The following is a 22,313-nucleotide window of genomic DNA, read 5'->3' as shown; positions in this document are numbered from 1 at the left end:
TGTGTATTTGTTAAGTTAATCTTTTAAACCCATTTTAACACCCATTTCAGGAAATTGCATTTTTTATTACAATGCACCATTGGTTATGATAGCACTGCAATCATGTTTATTCTTCAAATATTTTTTATTATTGTTACTGCACTGCAAGCGCTGCAAGTCTTTTTGTATTTAATAAAGGTATGTGAAAACTTATGTCCAAGTCTGCTCCTCGATGTTGATTTGTGGCAGTGGTGTGTGGTTATACTGGCTGCCACATGGCGGCAGTGTTGTACATGAAAGGTTTACATTTGGATACAGTACATCACCAACTTAACCACCCAATACAAGACACACATTTATCGTGTTTTTGATCTCTAGATGAGGGGATGCCATGTTAAGTTGTTCCAGGTGCTCATAACCCAGAAACTGTAAATCAAAACTTGCAGAGCTGGTGTGGGGGACACATGGTAACCCTGTCATAACCAGTAGACACTTGTGCAGCCAGCATCAAAGATACAGTGGGGAATCTGTAACCACCCAGACCAGTGGGACACTGAGACATGACTAACAGTACTGAGAATGTGTGGGAATGGCAGTTATTATGCCACAAGAGAGGAACTGAAGCCTGGTGGCCACCAGTGAATGTATGTGAACACGTGTGCACATGTGAGAATGTTATATTAAACCTGAATGTCTTCCCTCAAAAATTACCTTTTTTTTCATTTAACACATCCTGAGAAGCTGCTAAGATGAGGGGATGGCAATTTTATGTGATCAAGCCCACTTTTGGCTGCAGCAAATGGGCCTTATTGACAGGTATGATGACTGTTCCATACAGACTAATCCCTATAACATGTGCCTCCATGCTCTTACAGCCATTATAAAAGTAACAGCATTCTGAAAGTCTGGAGAAAAAGCAGTGGGGGTTAGCCTGAGGAGGTGCTGCCGTTTCAAAAGGCACTTGTTTATTGTTGGAGAGCATGTATTTATTTCATGCCTCCACAGATTGTGGGTAAGGGCAGAGCCGGCTCGGTTGGCGTAATTAGAGAGGAGGAGGAGAGAGAGAGAGCGCTCCGCCACAGAGAGCTGCTGCGCTCAGATACTCAGCCTCGTGAGCCTCTTGATCGCCCCTTTAACACACTCTCACTTGTACACACCCACTGAGCTGCTGAGCATTGGCACACAGGCAGGTACACCTGTCTGGTCTAGTTTAATTAGAGTGATACACAACAGTGCACCTAAGGTTACAACGTAAAGATGTCACACACTGCATTGGTAGTTATATATATTTAACCTTAGCACCCCCTTTTCCTTTTGCTTTTTTTCCTAGAAATTCTCTCTTTACTCTCACTGTCGGCCTTGGCCATCCCTCTGATTTAGCTGCACTAATAGGGGGTCTGCTTTTCCTGTTAAGGTTTAACCAGTCAGGGAGGGACCACCATCCTGCCACCCAGTTGCACCATCAAGTAGTGCACACAAACATCTCAATTACACCTTTTAAGTTTGCACGCGTGCACACAAATACACACATATGACTTAGAAATCTGCATATTTTCATGTTTCTTTTTCTGCCCCCACCTGTCATGATTGTAATTCTTCATGCCTATGAATAAACCTTGCTGCATTAAAAGGGTACCCACTGAGGTTTACTGAAATACACTTTATCAACACAACAGTCCAGAGCCAAAAATTTCCATGTAGCTAATTTTGGCTCATATCCTACTGAAATGTCTCAAAAAACAAATAAACAGCTTTCAAACATGTTGAGAGATCTAATTTGGATGAGGTCTAATGCACTTAGGTGACCCCTTCCTCAAAGGCTATAAACAAGACTCCTGAATTGAATTATACTTTTATGCTCTCTATTTCTTTATGGTAGGTTTTACTATAGTTACATACTCCTGGGCAGGGGTGGTATGGCATATTCTCATCAGTCACGTTCCCCATGGCTACGGTGAGGCTGGGCTTATTTTAGAGTTGGTGGTTTGCGGTCATCTCAACAAGGAAATATCTACCCTGTGGTATAGGGAGCTTCTTTAAGACACTTGGAACTTGATGTTTGAAACTATTCTGGAACCATGTCTTTCCTGTTGGTTACACTTACACACACGTTTACTCGACTGTTGAGTAACAGCCTTGCGTACAGTTTCGTAATGTATCAGCAGCCCATTAAAGAAATACCAGAGTAATTTAAGTCAGGAATGAAACAGTGATTGCTGCTCTTTTATTTTTTTAAAACGTGACACTAAATTCGCCATCTGACTCATTCATCTTTGAGGAATGACAACCTCATGGTTTCACATATAATTAAACAAATGCCAGCCAGAGAAGAATACACCTTAAGTTGAAATCATAAAACTCTTCTTAACCAGTTTTACATTTACATTATAATAAGCGAGTGAAGTCAGTGACTGTACGTGAGAGAATGAGACCTAAAGGGTAAAAGAGCACAGCAGGGGGGAGGGATGCAGGGAGGGATATAGGGAGAAGGAGGGAAGAAGGGAGGATTGACTAAGGGGAGCTTTTGGTAGGCACACTCCTTCACTCAGTCACTCTCCCCTAGCCAGTGACATCCAGGACTGCAAACATTTGCTGCCTGCCAGGTGAGTGAACTTTCACCTTATCTTTTACTTTTATAATAAGGAGCTTGATTTTCTTCTTTCTTATTCTGCTTTTATTTAACATATATCTACTTTGTGCACTACTCTAACAGGTGTTTTAAGGATTTAGACACATTATTGTTCTCATTTATCACTTGATCAGGGTAACATGTCAGTCAGCTATAACAGTTAGCTTCTGTAAATTCCATGACAAGTGATGTTATATTTCTGTGCATATTTCACTGAGCTCTGCAAAGTCTATTTACTTGTTGCTGGTCTGTTTCTCTGTGATTTTATCATCCTGAACATGTTGCCCAGTGTGGCCTGCAGTGATTTAGTGTCCCAGTGTCTGTCTCCATCACTGTTTCTGTTTAGTTGTAACACTTGTTAACCTCCAGTTATAACCTGCCACATGTTTCTGTCTGGTTTGTTAGCCTTGGGGGATGTTTATTTGCAATACTAGTGCGCTGCTGAATCTGTAATTACATGCCTATGTTTGACATGGGTGAAAAACACTCATTTTATGCGTTTTGGCTTTCATTGCTTCTCTGCAAGATTGATGCTAGAATAAAATGTAGGTCTACAAAATAAGTACATAAACTAGAAGGCTATCTCTCAGGTTGTCAACAGATAAGATACCAGTATCATTTCGTGATGACAGAGGATCCAAAAACAATTTTCTGTAGAAATACCTGGACTGTTTTGTCCAGAGGATGTCACCGTTGGGCTTTTTACTTACTAGTGTGGAGCTGAAAGAAATTACTCAGATATTGTCTTATAATATTTCTAAAATATGATGTGTTTTTCATTACAGGGCCTTTACAGACTGTTTTTTAAATGCTAAATTAAGAAAGATACAAAGTCATTTAATAACTTAAGTGTATAAAATGAGAAGCACCATTCACAGTTAGGGCTGTGTATCGGTAAGAACCTGGCAATACGATAGAAATTACAATACTAGGATCACGATACAATATATCGCGATATATCATGATACTGTTAAAAAGGCAATTTTTTTTTTTTTTTTTTTTAGATTATTTCCTGGAAGAATTGAATTACACCCGAAATATGCACAAATACTAAACACATTTTTATTTGATCAGAACAGGATCGAATGCTAAATCACAAAATTTTTCTAATTCTCCTAGTTTCCAAAGGAACTAACATCTGCCACTCTCAGACAGTAAAAAGTGCTTTTAGGATGCTTCAAATAACCATTAAACAATGTTAAGTAATAATAAATAAGATATAAACAATAAAGAAAATCAAAAAACAAAAATGAACCTCCACAATATCTGCATTTGAATAAATACCTAAAAATATCCACACAGTACTTTTTAATATCGTTACAGTATTGTGAAATGAAATATTGCGATATATTGCAGAACCGATCTTTCCTTACAGCCTTATTCACAGTGTGTTTGAACCTTTACCTGCAGGACCCCTCCTCTCATACCAGGATGACCCGCACCCTCTGCTTCAGCTTCCTCCTCCTCCTCCTCCTCCTGTCCATCACCAGTCCCGCTCGCGCTGAACCGCGGAGGACCACGACCTCTCAACGCAGGATGGCGCGCGCGCCCGCCGCCAAGGTGCGTCTCGCGGGAAACTTTGCGCGAGAGCCGCACGAGGGTCGCGTGGAGGTGTTGCACAATAACACCTGGGGGACCGTGTGCGACGACGAGGTGGACATCAAACTGGCCAATGTGGTGTGCCGAGAGCTGGGTTACCAGGGTGGCATCACGTGGGCCCACAGTGCCAAGTATGGAGAAGGAGAAGGTGAGAGTACTTCCGGTCTGACGTTATCTACAAAGACTAAAACAAGTACCGAAAAGTCATGGTGGAGGCCAAAGCCAAACAGACTGAAAGTTATAACAGGGGTGTCAAACTCCTTATAGTTCAGGGGCCACATTTAACTAAATTTGATCTGAAGTGGGCCAAACCAGTAAAATAAAAACATAATAATATATAAATAATCTCAATTCTAAACTTTTCTTTATGTTTTAGTGTAAAAAAAAGTAAGATTACATTATGAAAATGTTTACATCTACAAATTATCCTTTAAAACAATGTGAATAACATGAACAAACTGGATAAATATGTGCAATTTTAACAATATTATGCTTCAGTGTATTATTTACAGACATAATATTATTAAAATTGTACTTACTTCTCTTAAGACATTTCAGGTTGTTCAGGTTATTTCCAGTTTTTGCAAAATTATACTTTGTTTTAGTGTAAATACATGAAAATGTTTGCATTTACAAAGAGAAAAAGCTGGAGTTGTGAATATTTATAGGCTATTACTGTAGTATTTTACTGATCCGACCCCCTTTAGATCATATTGGTCTGAATGTGGAACCTGAACTAAAAGGATTGTTAATATCGTAGTGTAATTTTTGCATTTCACACACTCATCTAAAGGATCGGACTAAACCCTTTGGCGGGCCAGATTTGGCCCCCGGGCCACATGTGTGACACTTGTGGTTTATAAAATAATAAGTTAAACTGGCTTGAATAATACATGAAGTCATACTAGTCTAGTTTTAACCTGTACACACTGCACCAAAAACCCAGTAACACGCTAAGTGCATGGCTTTATGAAGAGACCACCAATTAAGACATCTAAAATAACTAACACCATAAAGTTACAAAGATAACTTGTTGTGGGAACGCAGTCTACATCTCATTAAGGTCGCCTGGCAGACTGGCAGAGCAACTATATGGGCTGGAAAAGGGCATTTGTTTCAGAATAATGACAGCATTCGCCTTACAGAGTTGTGCAACACTTGCTGTGGTTTATAGACATTCTTTACTGCTGCTTTTAAATCCAAATTAAAGAGAAGGTTGAGAGGATTCAAGGAGCTGGATCTACAGCACCCTTCCTTGTAAAATACTATGTATCTACCGCTAAACACGCCGCTAAGGTGCAACCTTAAATCAGGCTGCCTGTAAAAGTCAAGTGTTAGGTACTTAGGAACTGATTTTGGCCTCTGTGTACCGTAGATGCTTTGCCTTGTCAATTCATTTTGCTATCAAGAATCCACAATGCACTCTATAACAATAAATTATGTATTCTTTCAAGGACCAATATGGATGGACAATGTACGCTGCGACGGCTCTGAGAAATCCTTGAAGGACTGCAAGCACAACGGTTGGGGGGTGAATGACTGTAAACATACAGAAGACTTGGGGGTGGTGTGCACCCCTGAGCGCAGGTTGGATCAGACCGCCAGTCGAGGCCACACCACCCTTAGGCCCCACAGCAACACCGCACCCCAGTGGCAGGGCCATGTGTCCACCCGCAGGCACCCTGGATATGGCTACTATGGAAATGGACATCCATATGAGATACCCAGGTTCCACAGACACCAGCAGTACCCGGTACAGTCACATGTCTGATTAACTCCGCCCTAGAGACCTGACCTTTTATTTAACCCTTTTGTGCACAAATTATGAGAACCTTAATCAAAATTTTTTCCTGAGTGTTTTTATTCCTCTTTAGGCATGAAAAAAACAATGTGATTGAAAGTGTTCTTCTGAAAAATAAATTTAAAAAAGTAAAATAAAATAAAAATTTAAAAAATAAATAAATAAATAATGGGAAAAAAAATTCTTATGAACCTATTTTTCATGAAGTTGCAAAAATGTCCACTCAGCTGGACACCACACGCTTAATTTTTGACACACAGAAACATGTATTTACTGATAAATTGTGTGAAAACTATGGGGAGGGCTTGTGATTCTGGGGGTTTATGCTCAGGAGAGATCTACATAATGTTACCAATTCATGTCAGAAAAGGTATGTAGTGTCTTAAAACTTTAATAAAGCTATGTGTAAAAAAAAAAAAACAACAACGAAAAGAACAACAAAATCCATGAATATACAAGAAAACAGCTGTAGAATAGCTGTACACTGTAGTGACCAGTGTACATGAAAGGGTTAATCTAAGAAATATGCGTAACATGCTATCATTATGATTTCCTTTCCCAAGGGTCACAGTAAGGTGCGGATCGAGGAAGTGCGTCTCCGGCCTATCCTCATGGCTACCAAGAAGAAGAGCCTGATGACTGAGGGTGTGGTGGAAGTGAAGCATGCTGGGAGATGGAGGCAGGTCTGCGACTTGGGTTGGAGTTTGAACAGCAGTCGAGTTGTGTGCGGGATGCTTGGCTTTCCAGAGGCTACCCAGCACAATGTCAAAACATATAAGTGAGTATAAATCTTAACTGTGAGCTCGACTGAGAACAACACAACTGACCTTTATGAACTCAAGTTATTAGACTGTCAAACACTGGGCTGCTGCCTGTAGTTCAGAAGGGCAGCATGCTCTGCCTTTCATCCTATTGGTAGATGTATAAAAGCATATCCTAAGGAATTAAAAGGAACAACAGTGGCATCCTGGTTAGAGCCACTGAGAGTAAAAGCATTATGTCAGGCTTATCTTCTACCCCCAGCCACTTCTCCCCCATGTCCCCCTTTACTCCCCCTCCCGTGGCTAGCGTCAGGATGATGATAAAGGGATCTCTGTCCCCTCTGTACTGCCCTTTCTTTAAACCTCTCTCAAGGCAAATCACCTCTGCTCACCTCATTGCTTCCCTCTCACTCTCTCTCTCTCTGTGTGTCTTTCTCTGATGCTATCTCCAGCTTGCAGCTCCCAGACAAACAGCCCCACTTTGATTTTTAAATTCCCATGCCGAAGTCTAATACCACCGCTGATTGTGCTTTAACTGTCCCATCAATACTGTGGTATGGGACAGAGGTAGCTGTTGGAGAGCGGGAAGAGGGTCTTTGTGAAGCAGCTTGTCTTATTGGCAGGACAGTCTCTGCAGGCTTGAGTCAGCAATGCATCTTCCTACATTTTAAAACGTCCTCTAACAGCATACAGGGTGGGGAAGCAAAATTTACAATGAGCATTTAGTTGTTTTTGCTCAGCAGGCACTACATCAATTGTTTTGAAACCAAACATATATTGATGTCATAATCATACCTAACACTATTATCCATACCTTTTCCGAAACTTTTGCCCATATGAGTAATCAGGAAAGCAAACGTCAAAGAGTGTGTGATTTGCTGAATGCACTCGTCACACCAAAGGAGATGTCAAAAATAGTTGGAGTGTCCATAAAGACTGTTTATAATGTAAAGAAGAGAATGACTATGAGCAAAACTATTACGAGAAAGTCTGGAAGATACTATTAAAGAAGAATGGGAGAAGTTGTCACCCGAATATTTGAGGAACATTTGCGCAAGTTTCAGGAAGCGTGTGAAGGCAGTTATTGAGAAAGAAGGAGGACACATAGAATAAAAATATTTTCTATTATGTCAATTTTCTTGTGGCAAATAAATTCTCATGACTTTCAGTAAACTAATTGGTCATACACTGCCTTTCAATCCCTGCCTCAAAATATTGTAAATTTTGCTTCCCCACCCTGTACATACCAGGCTGCCACTGGGAGATGTATAACAGGGCTGGTGTAATTTGAAGATGTAATATGTAGTGATATGTAGCATGTAATTCTGACTTTTTTTTTTTTTCTAAAGAATAAAGTTTCCCTACATTTTACTGCAAGTAGAAGTACTGCATTCAGTATGTGTGAGGCACTGAGTTAAGACCATCCATTCTGTTGGAGTTGATTTCAGTTTATTTCTGTATATCTGATGCCATAATGCACTAAAATATAAATACATAATTTTTGATTTGTGGCAGTTAGAGGTACACTACTGGTCAAAAGTTTTAGAACACCCCAATTTTTCCAGTTTTGTACTGAAATTCAAGCAGTTCAAGTCCAATGAACAGTTTGAAATGGTACAAAGGTAAGCGGTGAACTGCCAGAGGTTAAAAAAAAAAGGTAAGGTTAAACAAAACTGAAAAATAATGTACATTTCAGAATTACACAAAAAGGCGAACAAGAAATGGGTTAACAACTTAAAGCCGTTCTGCAGCAATGGAGGTTGATCAAGGCTCGAAAGTTGGTGCTACCAATTCCTACAGGTGTCCCAACGTTTCTTCTTCTTCAACTCAAAGTCTTTTGACGGTGATGGAAACTGGACTTACTGACACCTAGACTTTCTTGCCAATTTCTCTGTAGGACAGACCTACATTTTGAAGTGTTCTGATGGTCTGTCTTTCTTCTATCGTTAATTGCCTTTTCCTCTTTTCCATTTTTATAGTAACACACTACTTTCTGCAGTACAATACTGTTCAAATAATGCTCACAGCAGTATGGTACCAAAGTGTGTTCCAGCACTACTTTTATGCAGACAGAGGGGGTTGGAAGGAATTAAGAAAGATTGGGACACCTGTAGGAATTGGTAGCACCAACTTGCGAGGCTTGATCAGCCTCCGTTGCTGCAGAATTGCTTTAAGTTGTTAACCCATTTCTTGTTCACCTTTTTGTATAATTCTGAAATGTACATTATTTTTCAGTTTTATTTCACCTTACCTTTTTTTTTTTTTTTTTTTTACCTCTGGCAGTTTACCGCTTACCTTTGTACCATTTCAAGCTGTTCACTGGACTTGAACTGCTTGAATTTCAATGCAAAACTGGAAAAATTGGGGTGTTCTAAAACTTTTGACCGGTAGTGTCCTCTTCAGTTTATGTTCATAGATAATTACCTCGCAAACAGTTGCAAAAACGCTCTATTGTTATACCATTGTATCATGATACTATCATATCAGAAGTGTGAAGGTCTAGTCAGTGAAACTAACAATCATAAAAAATATAAAAATATGTGCAGTGAATGATCAAGGTTGCATGTTGTCATCTGAAGGCTACGTTACACATGGATCTAATAAACAGGATAGAAGAGGCAGAGGGTTCTGTTTTGGTCTTTCATCTAAAATGGAAGTGGTGTCCTTTTTTTCATGGATGAGACAGAAGAATAACCTGTACTCCTCATCAATCCACACAACCTCTTATACCAGATGTGTTTTCACATCATATTGGAATATTTGAGACACAGCAAAAAGCTGAGCAGTCAGATGATCAGTCACAAGTGTTCACTACGTTTCCTCTGTGAACATTTACTGTTTTTTTTTTTTGAGAAGAGGCAATAACCACTTCAAGTCAGTAAAAAATCTGGGAAGTCATGTTTTCCTATGGTAAATTTCAAAATGGCATTAATTATGGTTATTATGATTAGTGTCATGATAAGTTAATAACTGGCAAATATATAAGTCCACCAATATATTAATATGGTCATTGCAGTCAGTCTATGTGAGATGTTTTTTTCAATATACACATGTGCTTCCCTGTAAATCCTCATTGTTTGATTTATTTGCGCATTTACTGCTGTACACATTTTGTGTGGTAAGCATATTGGATCAATACCCAGCTCCACTCTGCCTCTGTCTCTGCATATTCTTCTGCATGCTCTTCACCACTGGAAGACGTGCTTTAAGGTCTGTATTTAGTGTCTGTTTCTGTCCCTTTGACACCAGTCTGTGCTTCCCCTCCTCCTACTGAAAAAAACCCCCCAAAAAAAAACACTGACAGTGGTTTTTGGGAAGGTTCTGCTCTTAAACCACAGCAGGACCACACATTAGCAGAGAATTACCCCAGTGCTATTATAAGACAGAATTGTGTCTGACCGTTTGCTCCTCGGTGGAAGGGGGACCCAGTTGGATTCTGCTGCTGGAAAGCTGCCGGCTCTAGGTGATTCACAGTTTAGCTATTCCGTCTCTCACTTGGCCAGGGTTAGTGTGACTCAACTGCTGACAGACCACAACATGTGCTCTGTACTGTAGGTGCTAGATTCCTCTTGCTGCTGAAAGCTGTAACTGTTGAAGGGGGTAACAGATTTGTTTTATAGACTTTGCAAACTTTTTATTGACTGTACATCCTGCTTCAGTCCCTGAAAGCATTCCTGCATCGTCCTTGAATGAAGCTGTCTCTTTTGAAGTCTGTATTATTGGGAACACAGTGATGTTATAACTGGAGTCTGTTGTTGGAGGAGGGCATCATCGGGCATCATATCTTCAGTAATAAAAAGGATCTTTATAATGAGCTGTTGCTGAACAACCCAGTCTGACTGTGTGTATAATCTACACAGGATCATTTATTAGAGCATAACTTCCCCAAATCCCCGCATTGCAGGTATGATGCTTTTTCATGCTTTTCTATGATTTTTTTTTTTATCGCTGTACAGATTTACTACTATATGCAACATAAGAGACTTGGCTCCTCACCAGATAGAGAGGAGGACAGGGCAGAATGGCTTGAAGGGCTTGGACTGAAGCCTGCAGCTCCTCATTGGCTGTAACAGGATGTTTTTTTCGTTTTTTTTTTTTTTTTTTAATCTTCATCTCAGGTCAAGAAAATGGAACTTAAATAATAGCACTCCGCAGGCTTTTTTAGTCTGACCTAAACCACAACATAGACTTGGATTTGATACTGTTTATCCAACATATCTGCTTGTATAGTTTATATCATTATGGTGATTTTTGTCGTGTGTGTAAATTATATGGCTCTAGCATGAAGGCGGTTGTGACTCGATCTATCTCGGTCTGCCTGTCCTGGATGTGACCTGATGTTTTGCTGTGGCCTGAACCACGATGATGTGTTTGCTTCCAAATCTGTACCTGTTTTCTACCTCAAACAATATTTTGTCTCTTGTGTATGTTTTCCAAAAAGACCATTTCAAGGTGTACATATGCGTCAATATCTAAGCTGCTGTTTGTGTATTTTTCAGGAAATAATTGCATTTAATCTAAATCTGGAAGAATCTCTGCTTGTTTGTGTCTTTCTACATGGGATGTTTATGTCATAATCATATGCATGTAAAGAGTTGGTTGAGAAGTGAAATATATGTAATGTTTCGGGCTGGATTATGGATAATTGTAAGGATTGCACTTTGACTAAAATTACCACTGTAATTATAATTACAAAATCTGAGCAGAATCACTAAGAAACAATTGGGTTTCACACAATATGATGTTTCATGTAACATCTTCCACATTACCAGCTGCCAGGAAATCTTAGGATTGCATGGTTTGACCAAATTTAGCCGGTGACACTCCCCCCTGTTTCTCCACCTTTGCTCGGAGTCCATTCTTAGAAATCCTGGTGCATGCCATGTCTCTCAGCTCTCTGTGTCTCTTGGATGGAACTCTGAAGATGCTGTAATTACAGGTTGGTCACGACCGAGGCTCTCAAGGGTTTTTGCTGAGAGTGAAAATATACCCCCAATTATAGCCATGTGTGTGTGTGAGAGAGAGAGAGTAAGACTGACTTGGCGAAGGAGGGGGAAGAGAGTAACAAGAGAAAGACGAGATGCAGAGAAAGAATTAGAGCAGCAGTCAGACGAGCCAAATTTTCACTTGCTCGTGTGAAATATGTCCAATTACAGCTGCAGCTCACAGTGCAGCCTGCTGTGTCAGCAGCTGTCTGTCTTCCTCTGTCACCGTGGTGATTTGGGGACTAAACCGGTGTTTTATGTTTAATTATGTTTTAGCTGAAATTTTCCTGTGATGAGGGTATCATTTGCAGGCCTTTGGGTGACACTTGGTGTGACCGAGTCTGGTTTTGCTGTCTGATGTCTGTGTGATCTCTTTCAGTGACCGTCTCTCTAATTTATTTTCCCATCTTTTTAATTTCTCTGTGCATGCCAGAGGCTCCTTCTGTGGTTTGGAACAGGCTGTGGAGGCTGGTTTTCAGAAGTGACTTGAGGCATAGTGATTTTTATCAGCCCTGGTCTGCAGACAAATATTTAACAACTATTTGGCACGTAAGACCCATGTCTTCGCTATTTGAAGTAGGGCATGTTAAAACTAAACTACTCTGACTTAATGAAGCTTCATGACAAGTAATTAAGTATTTCATATTGGCTTTCCATTTTCAATGTTTCTTTATCTGGGTAGTAATGTTTGAATAATTTATTGTATGCAACAAAATGAAGTTTAACCCCTAAAGACCCTGTGCTACTTTTGTCTCATTTCGCAAATGAATGTTTCTTTCTATTTAACCTGTCTTAAGTAATTTATCACCATTTATGCCAATATTATCCTGTGTATTTAGCAGTTTTTCAGTGTAAATTTGGTATTTTCCTATATTTAGTCCATTGATCATGTTGATGTTCATTAAAACTCGAAGTAAATTCAGAGGTTATTAAATCGGAAACTGAGAAAACTGAAGAAAAAGTGACATTTTCAACAAATCTATCTTTAACTGAGCATAAAACAAGTGTCTCCATCCACTGTCATTTATCAAACTCTTTGGGTTTTTCCTGGTGAATCATTATCGCAGAAGATGACGATATTTCCATGTTCACTGCAGAGCCTCTAACATCCAAATGGGTCATATCTGATGACCATGAAAAAATGACAAACTGCATTTTGCACCAATTATTTACAAATATTAATAGGATTAGTTTATCAAAAGGCATTAAACATTTTAGATGCTTTTGGTTGCCAGTGGCTGTTTGGGTCTTTATGGATTAAGCACGATGTTATTGGTGAGCTGAGTGCACATCTGCCATAACCATTCATCACATCATTTTAACATATTAACCATTTTTATGACTCAGGTGAGGATTAAAGTGGTATTTTTCTCTGATCTACCAGTGTTGCATGTCTTACTGCAGAGAGACATTATTCATTGCAGTAAAAGGTACAATATGTTACTTTTTTGCAATGAAATATCAAAAAATGACTATGCCTGTGTCATATATATCTATGTAGTTGACTTGTGTAGTTTACAAGTACGCAAAGGTTTATCAAATGTTTTCAACAATGTCATATTTATACTTACTAGACATCAGGGTAAACACCATATTGTTTCATTATATTGAAATGGCATGAATACACTCCAGACAATATAATGTAGACAAAACTTTAATGCATTACACTGCCTGATTTATGCCCAACAGATTTTCATCAGCAATTGCAATGAATAACAACTCCCATGATCCACCACTAGTTCAATTAAACTACTGTATGTTTCTTATCAGTTTCATTGCAGCAAAAATGACGTACTGTGCATTCAACAGTACACTAGATGATTCATGTAGCAGATGGTACAATGGTAAAAAGTACAAATAAAGTGGAAGAAAAGAAGAATGTGCCCAGTCACATGCATTATTTGTCCACACATTTCTATTAAGGGGTGAAAAAAAGGGGTGAGGTATAGGGTAAAACATGCGTAAAGGTAGAGTGTGCCAATGAAAGTCTGAAAACAATACACTGGAAAAAAATCTAAATCTTACCAAGTGTACAGGGTGTCCCATAAGTCTCCATACATAGGAAAAATAAACGTTTCTTGACATAAACCATTTTTATTTATATAATATGCCCTATATGACTGCCATTTTGTCGGGAACAAATTGATCCAAAACACTTCCTGTTTTTTTGAACTTGACAATAAGTTTTGCCACAGTGTCGTGTGTGATACTTGTCCCATGTTTTCTGTTAAATGCGCTTGCGACCATACGACTGCTTGCTGAACCGGCCATCAGGATGATTTCAATTCGTTGCTCTTTTTTCAAATGCATTCTTTGGTTTATCTGAAATATAAAGAAATACATATTAGAACCATATATGTATGGAATGTATTATGTCTCCTGTGTATGGAGACTTATGGGACACCCTGTATTTTTCTCATTTCTGGTCAAAATATCTCATCACACTTAAAATAAGACATAATCACCTAAAGAGTAACTTTTCAATGAGATATAAGAACTTTTTTTTATTTTGACAACATATCTTGAAAATCGTATCTCAAGAAATCTAACCAAGATAATTTTCACTTGTTCCACTGGTAGATTTTTTGGCTTGAATTAAGCAAAACTGAATTGAATTAAGCAAAAAAAAAAAATCTGCCAATGGAACAAGTGAAAATGATCTTGGTAAGATTTCTTGAAATAAGATTTTCAAGATCTATTGTCTAAAAATGGGTTCTTATATCTCACTGAAAAGTTACTTTTTAGGTGATTATGTCTTATTTTAAGTGTGATGAGATATTTTGACTAGAAATGAGAAAAATACACTTGGTAAGATTTAGATTTTTTCCAGTGTAACCACTAGAAATTTGCCAGAAAACAAAAAAAAGCAGTTAGGGTGATTAAACCCAAACAGTTGTGTAAGGCTCGTCTTTTAACAGGCGGGCGGGACTCCCTGTCATGAGCTTCTGTTCTCTTGGCTCCACATCAAGTGTTGAAACACACAGTTTAGATAAGCAGGCTGATGAAGGGAAGTGGAAAATGAATACTGAGGCTGTCTGTTTACCCCATGAGCTCAAATGGGTGCTCCAATACGATCCCATTTCAGTAACGTACATGTAATTGACTGGTGATAACCTTCAGTGTTTACTTGAATTTATTCATATTAAAGATGTTTTTTATTTTGTTTATTATCCTAGTATGAAATTCAACATTATTAAACAGTGGTGTAATTCAGTCAAATGAAAGAACTGAAGGTATCATTTATAGCCCGTATAGTAGTCCTTTTGGTTTCTGAGGAGGGAAAATGGTGAGCTGATTGGTCTGTGGTGAGGTCACAAACAAGTCACAGACATGTTTGCCTCATGGGGAAATGTGTGTGTTTGTGTGTTCACGGTCTTCTATGTCTGCTCGCAGAGGGCATGCTCCTGCACAGCCACATGGTAGACACATCTAAGATACTTTACAAGTGTAATTCAAGACACTGTAAAGGATAAGTGCTAAATTCTATACGTGTGTCAGTCGCAATTTGCAGCTGGTCTCACATATGAAGCTTTATTTAGTGCAATGAGCGGGATTTAATATTATGTCTTCGTAAGATTTTTCTCGCTGAGGTCAAACGTTTGGTATAACCATGGAACGTACAAGATCGTTTAGCTAAGATTAACTGAGATTTCATTCGCATGTGTTTATAATTTAAACTGGGCACTGAGGTCAGCAGTTGTACTTAAAATGGGCCTGAAAAAAATGAGTCTATTTCAAGAGTTTTATTCAAAATAGCCAAATTGCTCTTTGCTAAATTATCGCTGAAATGGAACAACATTTATTTTAGTACATTTCCCTAAGAGGAACTAATATATTTAATGAGGGATTGTTTGTATTTCTAAGTACAGAGCAGGAGGGTCATTTCTGGCCTCCTGTCTACGCACAGCAGCAGGAAACAAGTTATTTTGTGATTTTGGAAAATGTACAGTCAGCAGCACGTGACTTCAGGGAACCATCTACATAACATCATACCAGTGACAATGCTTCTCTTGATTCCGGCATCCTCAATTTGTTTTCAAAGTGTATGCCCTAACTTTACGGGAATGTCTGCAGTTTCTTGTCACAAATATTTACCTACCTGTGCTTTCTTGGGTGTGTTTGTTTCTCTTAAAGGGAATACCACTAGATTCAGCTTTGAAATGTGTTTAGTGAATGATTTTACTAAGTATATGATGGCAGGCTGATATATAGCTCTGCAGGGATTAAAATTATGTGTATGTGGTACCTGTAGATATGGAAAGTACACATCAGCGAATATTTATTTTGATTAAAGCTGGAAGTTGCATTGCCTGGTAAAAGTCCACATTGGATTCAACTCAGCATATAGGTAAGAGCAGGTTATTTAACCCTAACTGAGGCAGTATTTTCCCATTTCTTAGCCCTCACAGACCCCAGCAATCAAAAGCATCACTGATCTAAAATGTTTAATAACTTCTAAACCAGTAATCCTATCAATACAGGTAAATAATTCAGGTAAAATGCAGTTTCTCAGCTTTTCATCGTCATCAGATATGACCCATTTGAACATTCAGAGGCTTCATAGTGAATGTAGAAATACTGTCATCTTCTGCAACATTGATTCACCACTAAAACCCATGTAGTTTGATAAATGACAGTGATTGCAGACGCATGTTTTTATGTTCACTTAGTGATATGTTTGGCTGAAAAAGTCACTTTTTCTTCAGTTTTCTTTGAAATTTACTCAGAGGTTTCATGAGTCCCTACAGCAGGGGTGTCAAACTCATTTTAGTTCAGGGGCCACATTCAGCTAAATTTGATCTGAAGTGGGCCAGACCAGTGAAATAATAATATATAAATATTGCCAACGCCAAACTTTTCTCTATATTTAAGAGCGAAAAAAGAAAATTTACATCAGGAAAAGGTTTACATCTACAAACTATCCTTTCAAACGATATGAATAACATGAACAAACTGAAAAAATAAGTATAATTTTAACAATATTATGCCTCAGTTTATCGTTTACACATGTACATTATAACTTACAGATCACAGTGGATCTACAGATACACAAAACATTTAGTAACAGGTAGAATATTGGTAAAATTGTACTTACTTCTCTTAAGACATCTCAGGTTGTTCATGTTTTTGTTCAGGTTATTCACATTTTTTGCAAAATTGTACTTTGTTTTAGTCTAAATATATGAAAATATTTACATTTACAAGGAGAAAAATTTGGAGTTGTGACTATTTATAGGTTATTATGATAGTATTTTACTGATCTGACCCGCTTGAGATTGAATTGGTCTGAATGTGGAATCTGAACTAAAAAGATTGTTCATATCTTCAGTGTAATTTTTGCATTTCACAAATTCATCCCAGGGGCCAGACTGAACCCTTTGGCGGGCCGGATTTGGCCCCCAGGCCACACGTTTGACACCTGTGCCCTACATGGTCACTATGTTAAATGCAAGAAAATACATAATTTTTACTTAAAAATGCAGAGAATTGTACGATAAATGGTGATTTGGAAGTTGCCACAAAAATAGTTCTTGGTCTTTAAGGTTTAAACAATTTTTAATTTGCTTGGCGTATAAAAATTAGACAATACCAGGATTCATCAGGCTTATTTGGGTTGTGAAAGAGTGGTTCAGGGAGCATTAGAGTTCGTTTTCACACATGGATTCCAGTGACACTTCCCTTTATCCATCCTATCTGTGCACATACATTTATCAGTCAAGGACACTATATTCTAACCACAGAACAAGATATAAAAAGAGTGGATGGAGCGGTCTACATCTGAGTGTACCTCCTACTGATTAAGTGCAGTTACTCATTTGAGAACAGATAAACACAGTTATCAGGTTCATAAGGTTATACCATTCAGTAGTTTTCCATCATGGCACACAGTTAACTCAGTATTTTTCTATCACGTGGCATAAACAATGCCAAGGCAAATGTGTCCTGTAATCAAAGCTAAAGGTAGTCCAATGAATTTTTTTGTGGCCAGGCAGTACATATGAGCTGTAAAAATGCCTTAACCTACAGCAATGGAAAAAAAAAAGAAAAAGTCTCAAATATTATCATGAAATTTTTATGGAAAAAAAATCTTTATTGTGTTTCTAAAGGTGTGTTTTTTTTATTGTTAATAAGAAAAAATAATAACACTAAAGTCTTGACAGTTTCAGTATGTCACATCCTGGATGTATTTCATTATCTTGCTGGAACATTCAGTTTTTACCTCGACAGAACAGAGCATGTGCAGAAGGGAGCATGTGGGTTTGGAGAATGGAACAATACTTGGCAGAGTTCAGTGACTTAAAGGAGTGATATTTAGCTTTTTTAAATGGAATTATGCATTTTAAAACATTTCCCTGTGGTCTACATAAACTGTAAATGCTATGCTTGGGTCTGAATTCTTCATTAATTCAACTCCACAGGTCCATCTTCAACCCTATTTTTGAGTAATGACACCAGAAAGGTCATTTTGAGCGCTGGCCCTTTAAATGTACATGAGCCACTTCACGCCCTGCCCCCTCCAAGTTGTTGGCTGCGCTGCTCTGTCCCGTTCAGCAACTTGTGTTCGTTAATACAACCAACAACTGAACGGTTTAGGTAATCGGCTTGAAGTTTGGACATATTTTCAGTATGGACTACAACTGCTGCTGCTGACAAACAATTATGGTGTACTCTGAGAAATATTCGTCGGAAGTCTTGACCTTATACGTGCAAATGTCATGACATAACTAGTTATAGACGCAACAAATTAAGAAGGAATTGCAATGGGTTGTAGAAATCCACTCGATTTTTACCAGAATGAGTATAAAGATAGCTTTGCAGCACCTAGAAGGTTTAAATTCAAACTTTTGGAACTATTAGGGTCCCAATACACAAATAACTACACCAAAGACTAATAAAAGTGGGTATGACCCCTTTAAGAGTGATTCTTAATGCAGTATATCACAAATGCACAGAATGTCTAAAAACTTTTTTTTCCACCACTGTACATATTCCAAGCAAATATGTTAGTATGTTAATTACCAAATGTGTTTTTACTGCATTAGGAACTACAGTTTGTCCATTATTCACTTTATATATACTGGTATCACACGATCTGTATTAGACAACAAAATATATGAGTCAGCCAGTGGCGTGTGTGTTACTGAGCATTTTCCTGTAATTGATGTGAATGTCTGCTTTGAGGACATCCTGGCATGGTGTGTATGGCATGTCTGTGTTGCGTGTCTGCCAAGAGAATAGAAGGCTTTCCTCTCCACTGCTCTGCCGAGCCATCCAGCCTTCTTGGTGCATAAATCTCTGCTTGGTTCATGTATTTTTTCAGACATGCAGTGCAGCATAGTGCCGAGTTTTTGTTTGTACATTGTGCTTGGTCAAACCTTGTTTTCCCAGAAATGTGACCAGTATATCACTGATGTTGAATGTCATGTTTTCTTTTGCCTCTTTTTTTTTTTGGATGGCATGTGGCTTCGGAGGTTAACAACGCACTTCAAAAATATCTTATGTTTGTTGTCCTTTTATAGTGCTTACTTATTGTAGCTACGTACAAATCTGTATTATGTTACAAGCGTTGAGTACAAACAGACTAAGTAACGATGTAAAGATGGATGATTTGCTTAAAACGACTCAATAGCACTAACTAATTTCAGTGTGTACATTGGTTGGCAGGAAGTTCTATTTCCTTATAGTGGAGGAATGTGAGATACACTGGCTATATACTCTAAACATAAGCACAATAAAAACAGTGAATAAAAAGTAGCCCGCATTCCAGCTGGAAATACGGGCTACTGGACCTATAAAGCAAGAAAAAGACACGGAAAGTAGACTTGATTAAAATACAACACAGACAGGGGATTTTTCCTTACACTATGCAAGTCATTGCCATCAGATGTGCCCAACTTTATACTCCCCACAAAGCCACACAGGCAAGTCATCCCGGTTTTATATGCAGAAGGTATATTTAGGGTAGTGTGATTCACCTCTTTCGATAAAGTCTGTGTCTATTTGAAGCCGTCCTCGATTAAGACCACCTTTCTCGTAATAAGCAAGTCTAGGTGTATGTGTATGTGAAAGAAATCCCTCCTGTGTGGTCAGGTTACTTATAAAACAAACAGCAGAGGCTACCGTATATGTTACAGTTACTACCTTTCGAAACAGGTCTCCAGGGTCATGTCACAGGATAATATGTACGTGTAACCTCAGTAAATACACAGTACAGACCTGATATACAGGGTTCTCCCTCAGGTTTCAGAGGATGTACGTGCTGTCTAGGGGGAAGCGATTACAGAACATTTTAAGTTATGTTTTTTCATATTCTTTCGGTCCAATATCCTTGCACACATTTCTGAAATAAAACTGTCAAAACTGTACTTGCATTGTGTCTATAGTTGAAATACATGTGAATTTCATAAACTTCTGCACATAGAACACATAGAAGAAGAATAAACATTATATTCTTCCTGTAATAAAATGCTAAGGCACATGTTATGGTCGCAAACAATGCACTCAGTTGTATTTTATAGTATTTTTTAATCACTGAAAATGCTGTGAACATTGGTTTTCATTGCGTGTGAACACAGAATCACCTTTACACATATGAGGAATTCTTTGCCGGTAGATGTTGCCTCTAGTAAATCTTAAATACAAGATATAATTATAAAAAATGCATGGAAGGTAACATAAGAAAAAAGAAACCCTGTATGCATATAAACTCGATAAAGACACAGTATCCACTTATGTGCAGTACCAAAGTTTTGCTATTAAGCCATATTAAATAACAATATTTTTTTCCTCATATAATGTGAACTAACTAGCTTTACTAGATAACATAGCTCTGTAAATGAACAATTCTATTTGATACTACGTTTACTTTAGTTTGCCTTAAGATTCTCCACAAATTGTATAAGCCTTCTTTTGTTGCGAAAACCTTGCATACAACAAATATTAATCTATTCTTTGGTTATTTTACAGGAAAATATGGGATACAAAGGTTGCTGATCCTTCAACAAGGTAATAGAGGGACTTTTTTATGCTTGATATTTTTGGAATGAGTCACTGCTTTGACTTCATGTGTTGAACCTGATAAAAAATTACCAAAAAACTTGTTCTTTTCTTTGTAGACTGAGCATCATGGCAAAGAAGAAGGGATTCTGGGTAGAAAAGGTGCACTGCCTGGGCACAGAGAACAGCCTGTCCGAGTGTCACGCTCAGCTTTCGATCCCCCGTAGCCCCACCCCCTGTAAGAACGGCAGACATGCAGTGGTCAAGTGTGTCGCAGGGCCGCAGTTCGCCCGCATCTCCTCCGGAAGACCCCAGGCTCCGTACCCAGTTGTGGTAATGTTACTGTAACCATGTAGGTCAGGGCTATTCAACAGGCGGTTCGCGGCCCCTCTACCCTTAAATAGTAAATAAATAGTTTAACAGCCGCTAAACAGCACATACAGCCGACTCTTTGTGACACTTTATGCCATTTTGCAACACGTTGCATCATTTTGCTGCACTGCCACTGTTTACAGAAGGCCTAAGAGACCAGTGTTAATATGAAAACATGGTGCGTTCAATGGAGAAGAGACGCAAAGTTGGTGCTTTTTAAAAATTCACACACATTTTGGTTATATAATGTAAATACTGTCGAATGAGTTTATTCTAATTTGGTATAGGCCTATCTTGCTCATTGTTCTGGCTTGAAGTCTAAGACAGGCGTGAGTAATGTTATTATGTTAAGTTATTTGATGATGAGAATGGGGGTGGGATTAAAAAAGTTTTTCTTCTTCCCACTTTTTTTCGAGTGTAAATGAACGATTTTAGAAGTTTTGAACTTGCATGTATTCTGTAAATGCTCGCAATAAACAAATAAAGGAACTAGAAGCACTCGGAGAGCGCAGACCTCCGCCAAGGCTGATCAGTGCCCCCCCCCGTGGGCCCCCCCACGCCAAGGAGGTTATGTTTTTGCCAGGGTTTGTTTGTCTGTCTGTCTGTTTGTCTGTCCGTTAGTGTGCAACATAACTCAAAAAGTTATGGACAGATTTTGATGAAATTTTCTGGTCTGCGCCCCCCCCATGGGCCCCCCCACCCCCAATCACCACCAAAATTTAATCATTTCTTTCTTATCCCATTTCCAACAAACCCTGAAAATTTCATCAAAATCTGTCCATAACTTTTTGAGTTATGTTGCACACTAACGGACAGACAAACAGACAAACAAACAAACAAACCCTGGCAAAAACATAACCTCCTTGGCGGAGGTAATGAATGAAATGAAAATAGAAAATTTTACTAAATGTGATCTGTCTTAGTCGAAAATAGAGCAATATTAATGTTTATAACTTGCTTTAAATGTTAAGTTTACATTTCTTACTTGCACTAAAAGCCAGCAGTTACTGTGACTGTGATGGTATGTGTTATGTTAAAATTTAACACAACAGGTTAACAGTTAAATAAAAATGTTAAAAATGTGATTGTGATATGTGTCAATTGTACATCCAATATTGGAGTAATACTACAGGGGTTTGGCTCACAGTCCATAGCATTCCGACAATTTGACCCCTGGGAAAATAAAGTTG

General features: G+C 38.4%; 1 protein-coding gene across 1 annotated transcript in view; it reads left to right on the top strand.

Moving 5' to 3' along the window:
* Positions 1-2,480: 2,480 nt before the first annotated feature.
* loxl4 (lysyl oxidase-like 4) overlaps positions 2,481-22,313 on the top strand; it is a 37,607-nt gene continuing 17,774 nt past the window's right edge. The window contains exons 1-6 of the mRNA XM_030156826.1: positions 2,481-2,582; positions 4,019-4,355; positions 5,662-5,960; positions 6,572-6,786; positions 20,722-20,760; positions 20,871-21,084. Of these exons, the coding sequence (XP_030012686.1) occupies positions 4,040-4,355; positions 5,662-5,960; positions 6,572-6,786; positions 20,722-20,760; positions 20,871-21,084 (1,083 nt within the window). The 5' untranslated portion in view covers positions 2,481-2,582; positions 4,019-4,039. The remainder of the gene's footprint in view (positions 2,583-4,018; positions 4,356-5,661; positions 5,961-6,571; positions 6,787-20,721; positions 20,761-20,870; positions 21,085-22,313) is intronic.

Source organism: Sphaeramia orbicularis, chromosome 15 (assembly GCF_902148855.1).
Source record: "Sphaeramia orbicularis chromosome 15, fSphaOr1.1, whole genome shotgun sequence".
NCBI lineage: Eukaryota > Metazoa > Chordata > Actinopteri > Kurtiformes > Apogonidae > Sphaeramia > Sphaeramia orbicularis.
Note: the sequence above shows the minus strand (reverse complement) of the source record. Positions and strands in the feature narration are given on the sequence as shown.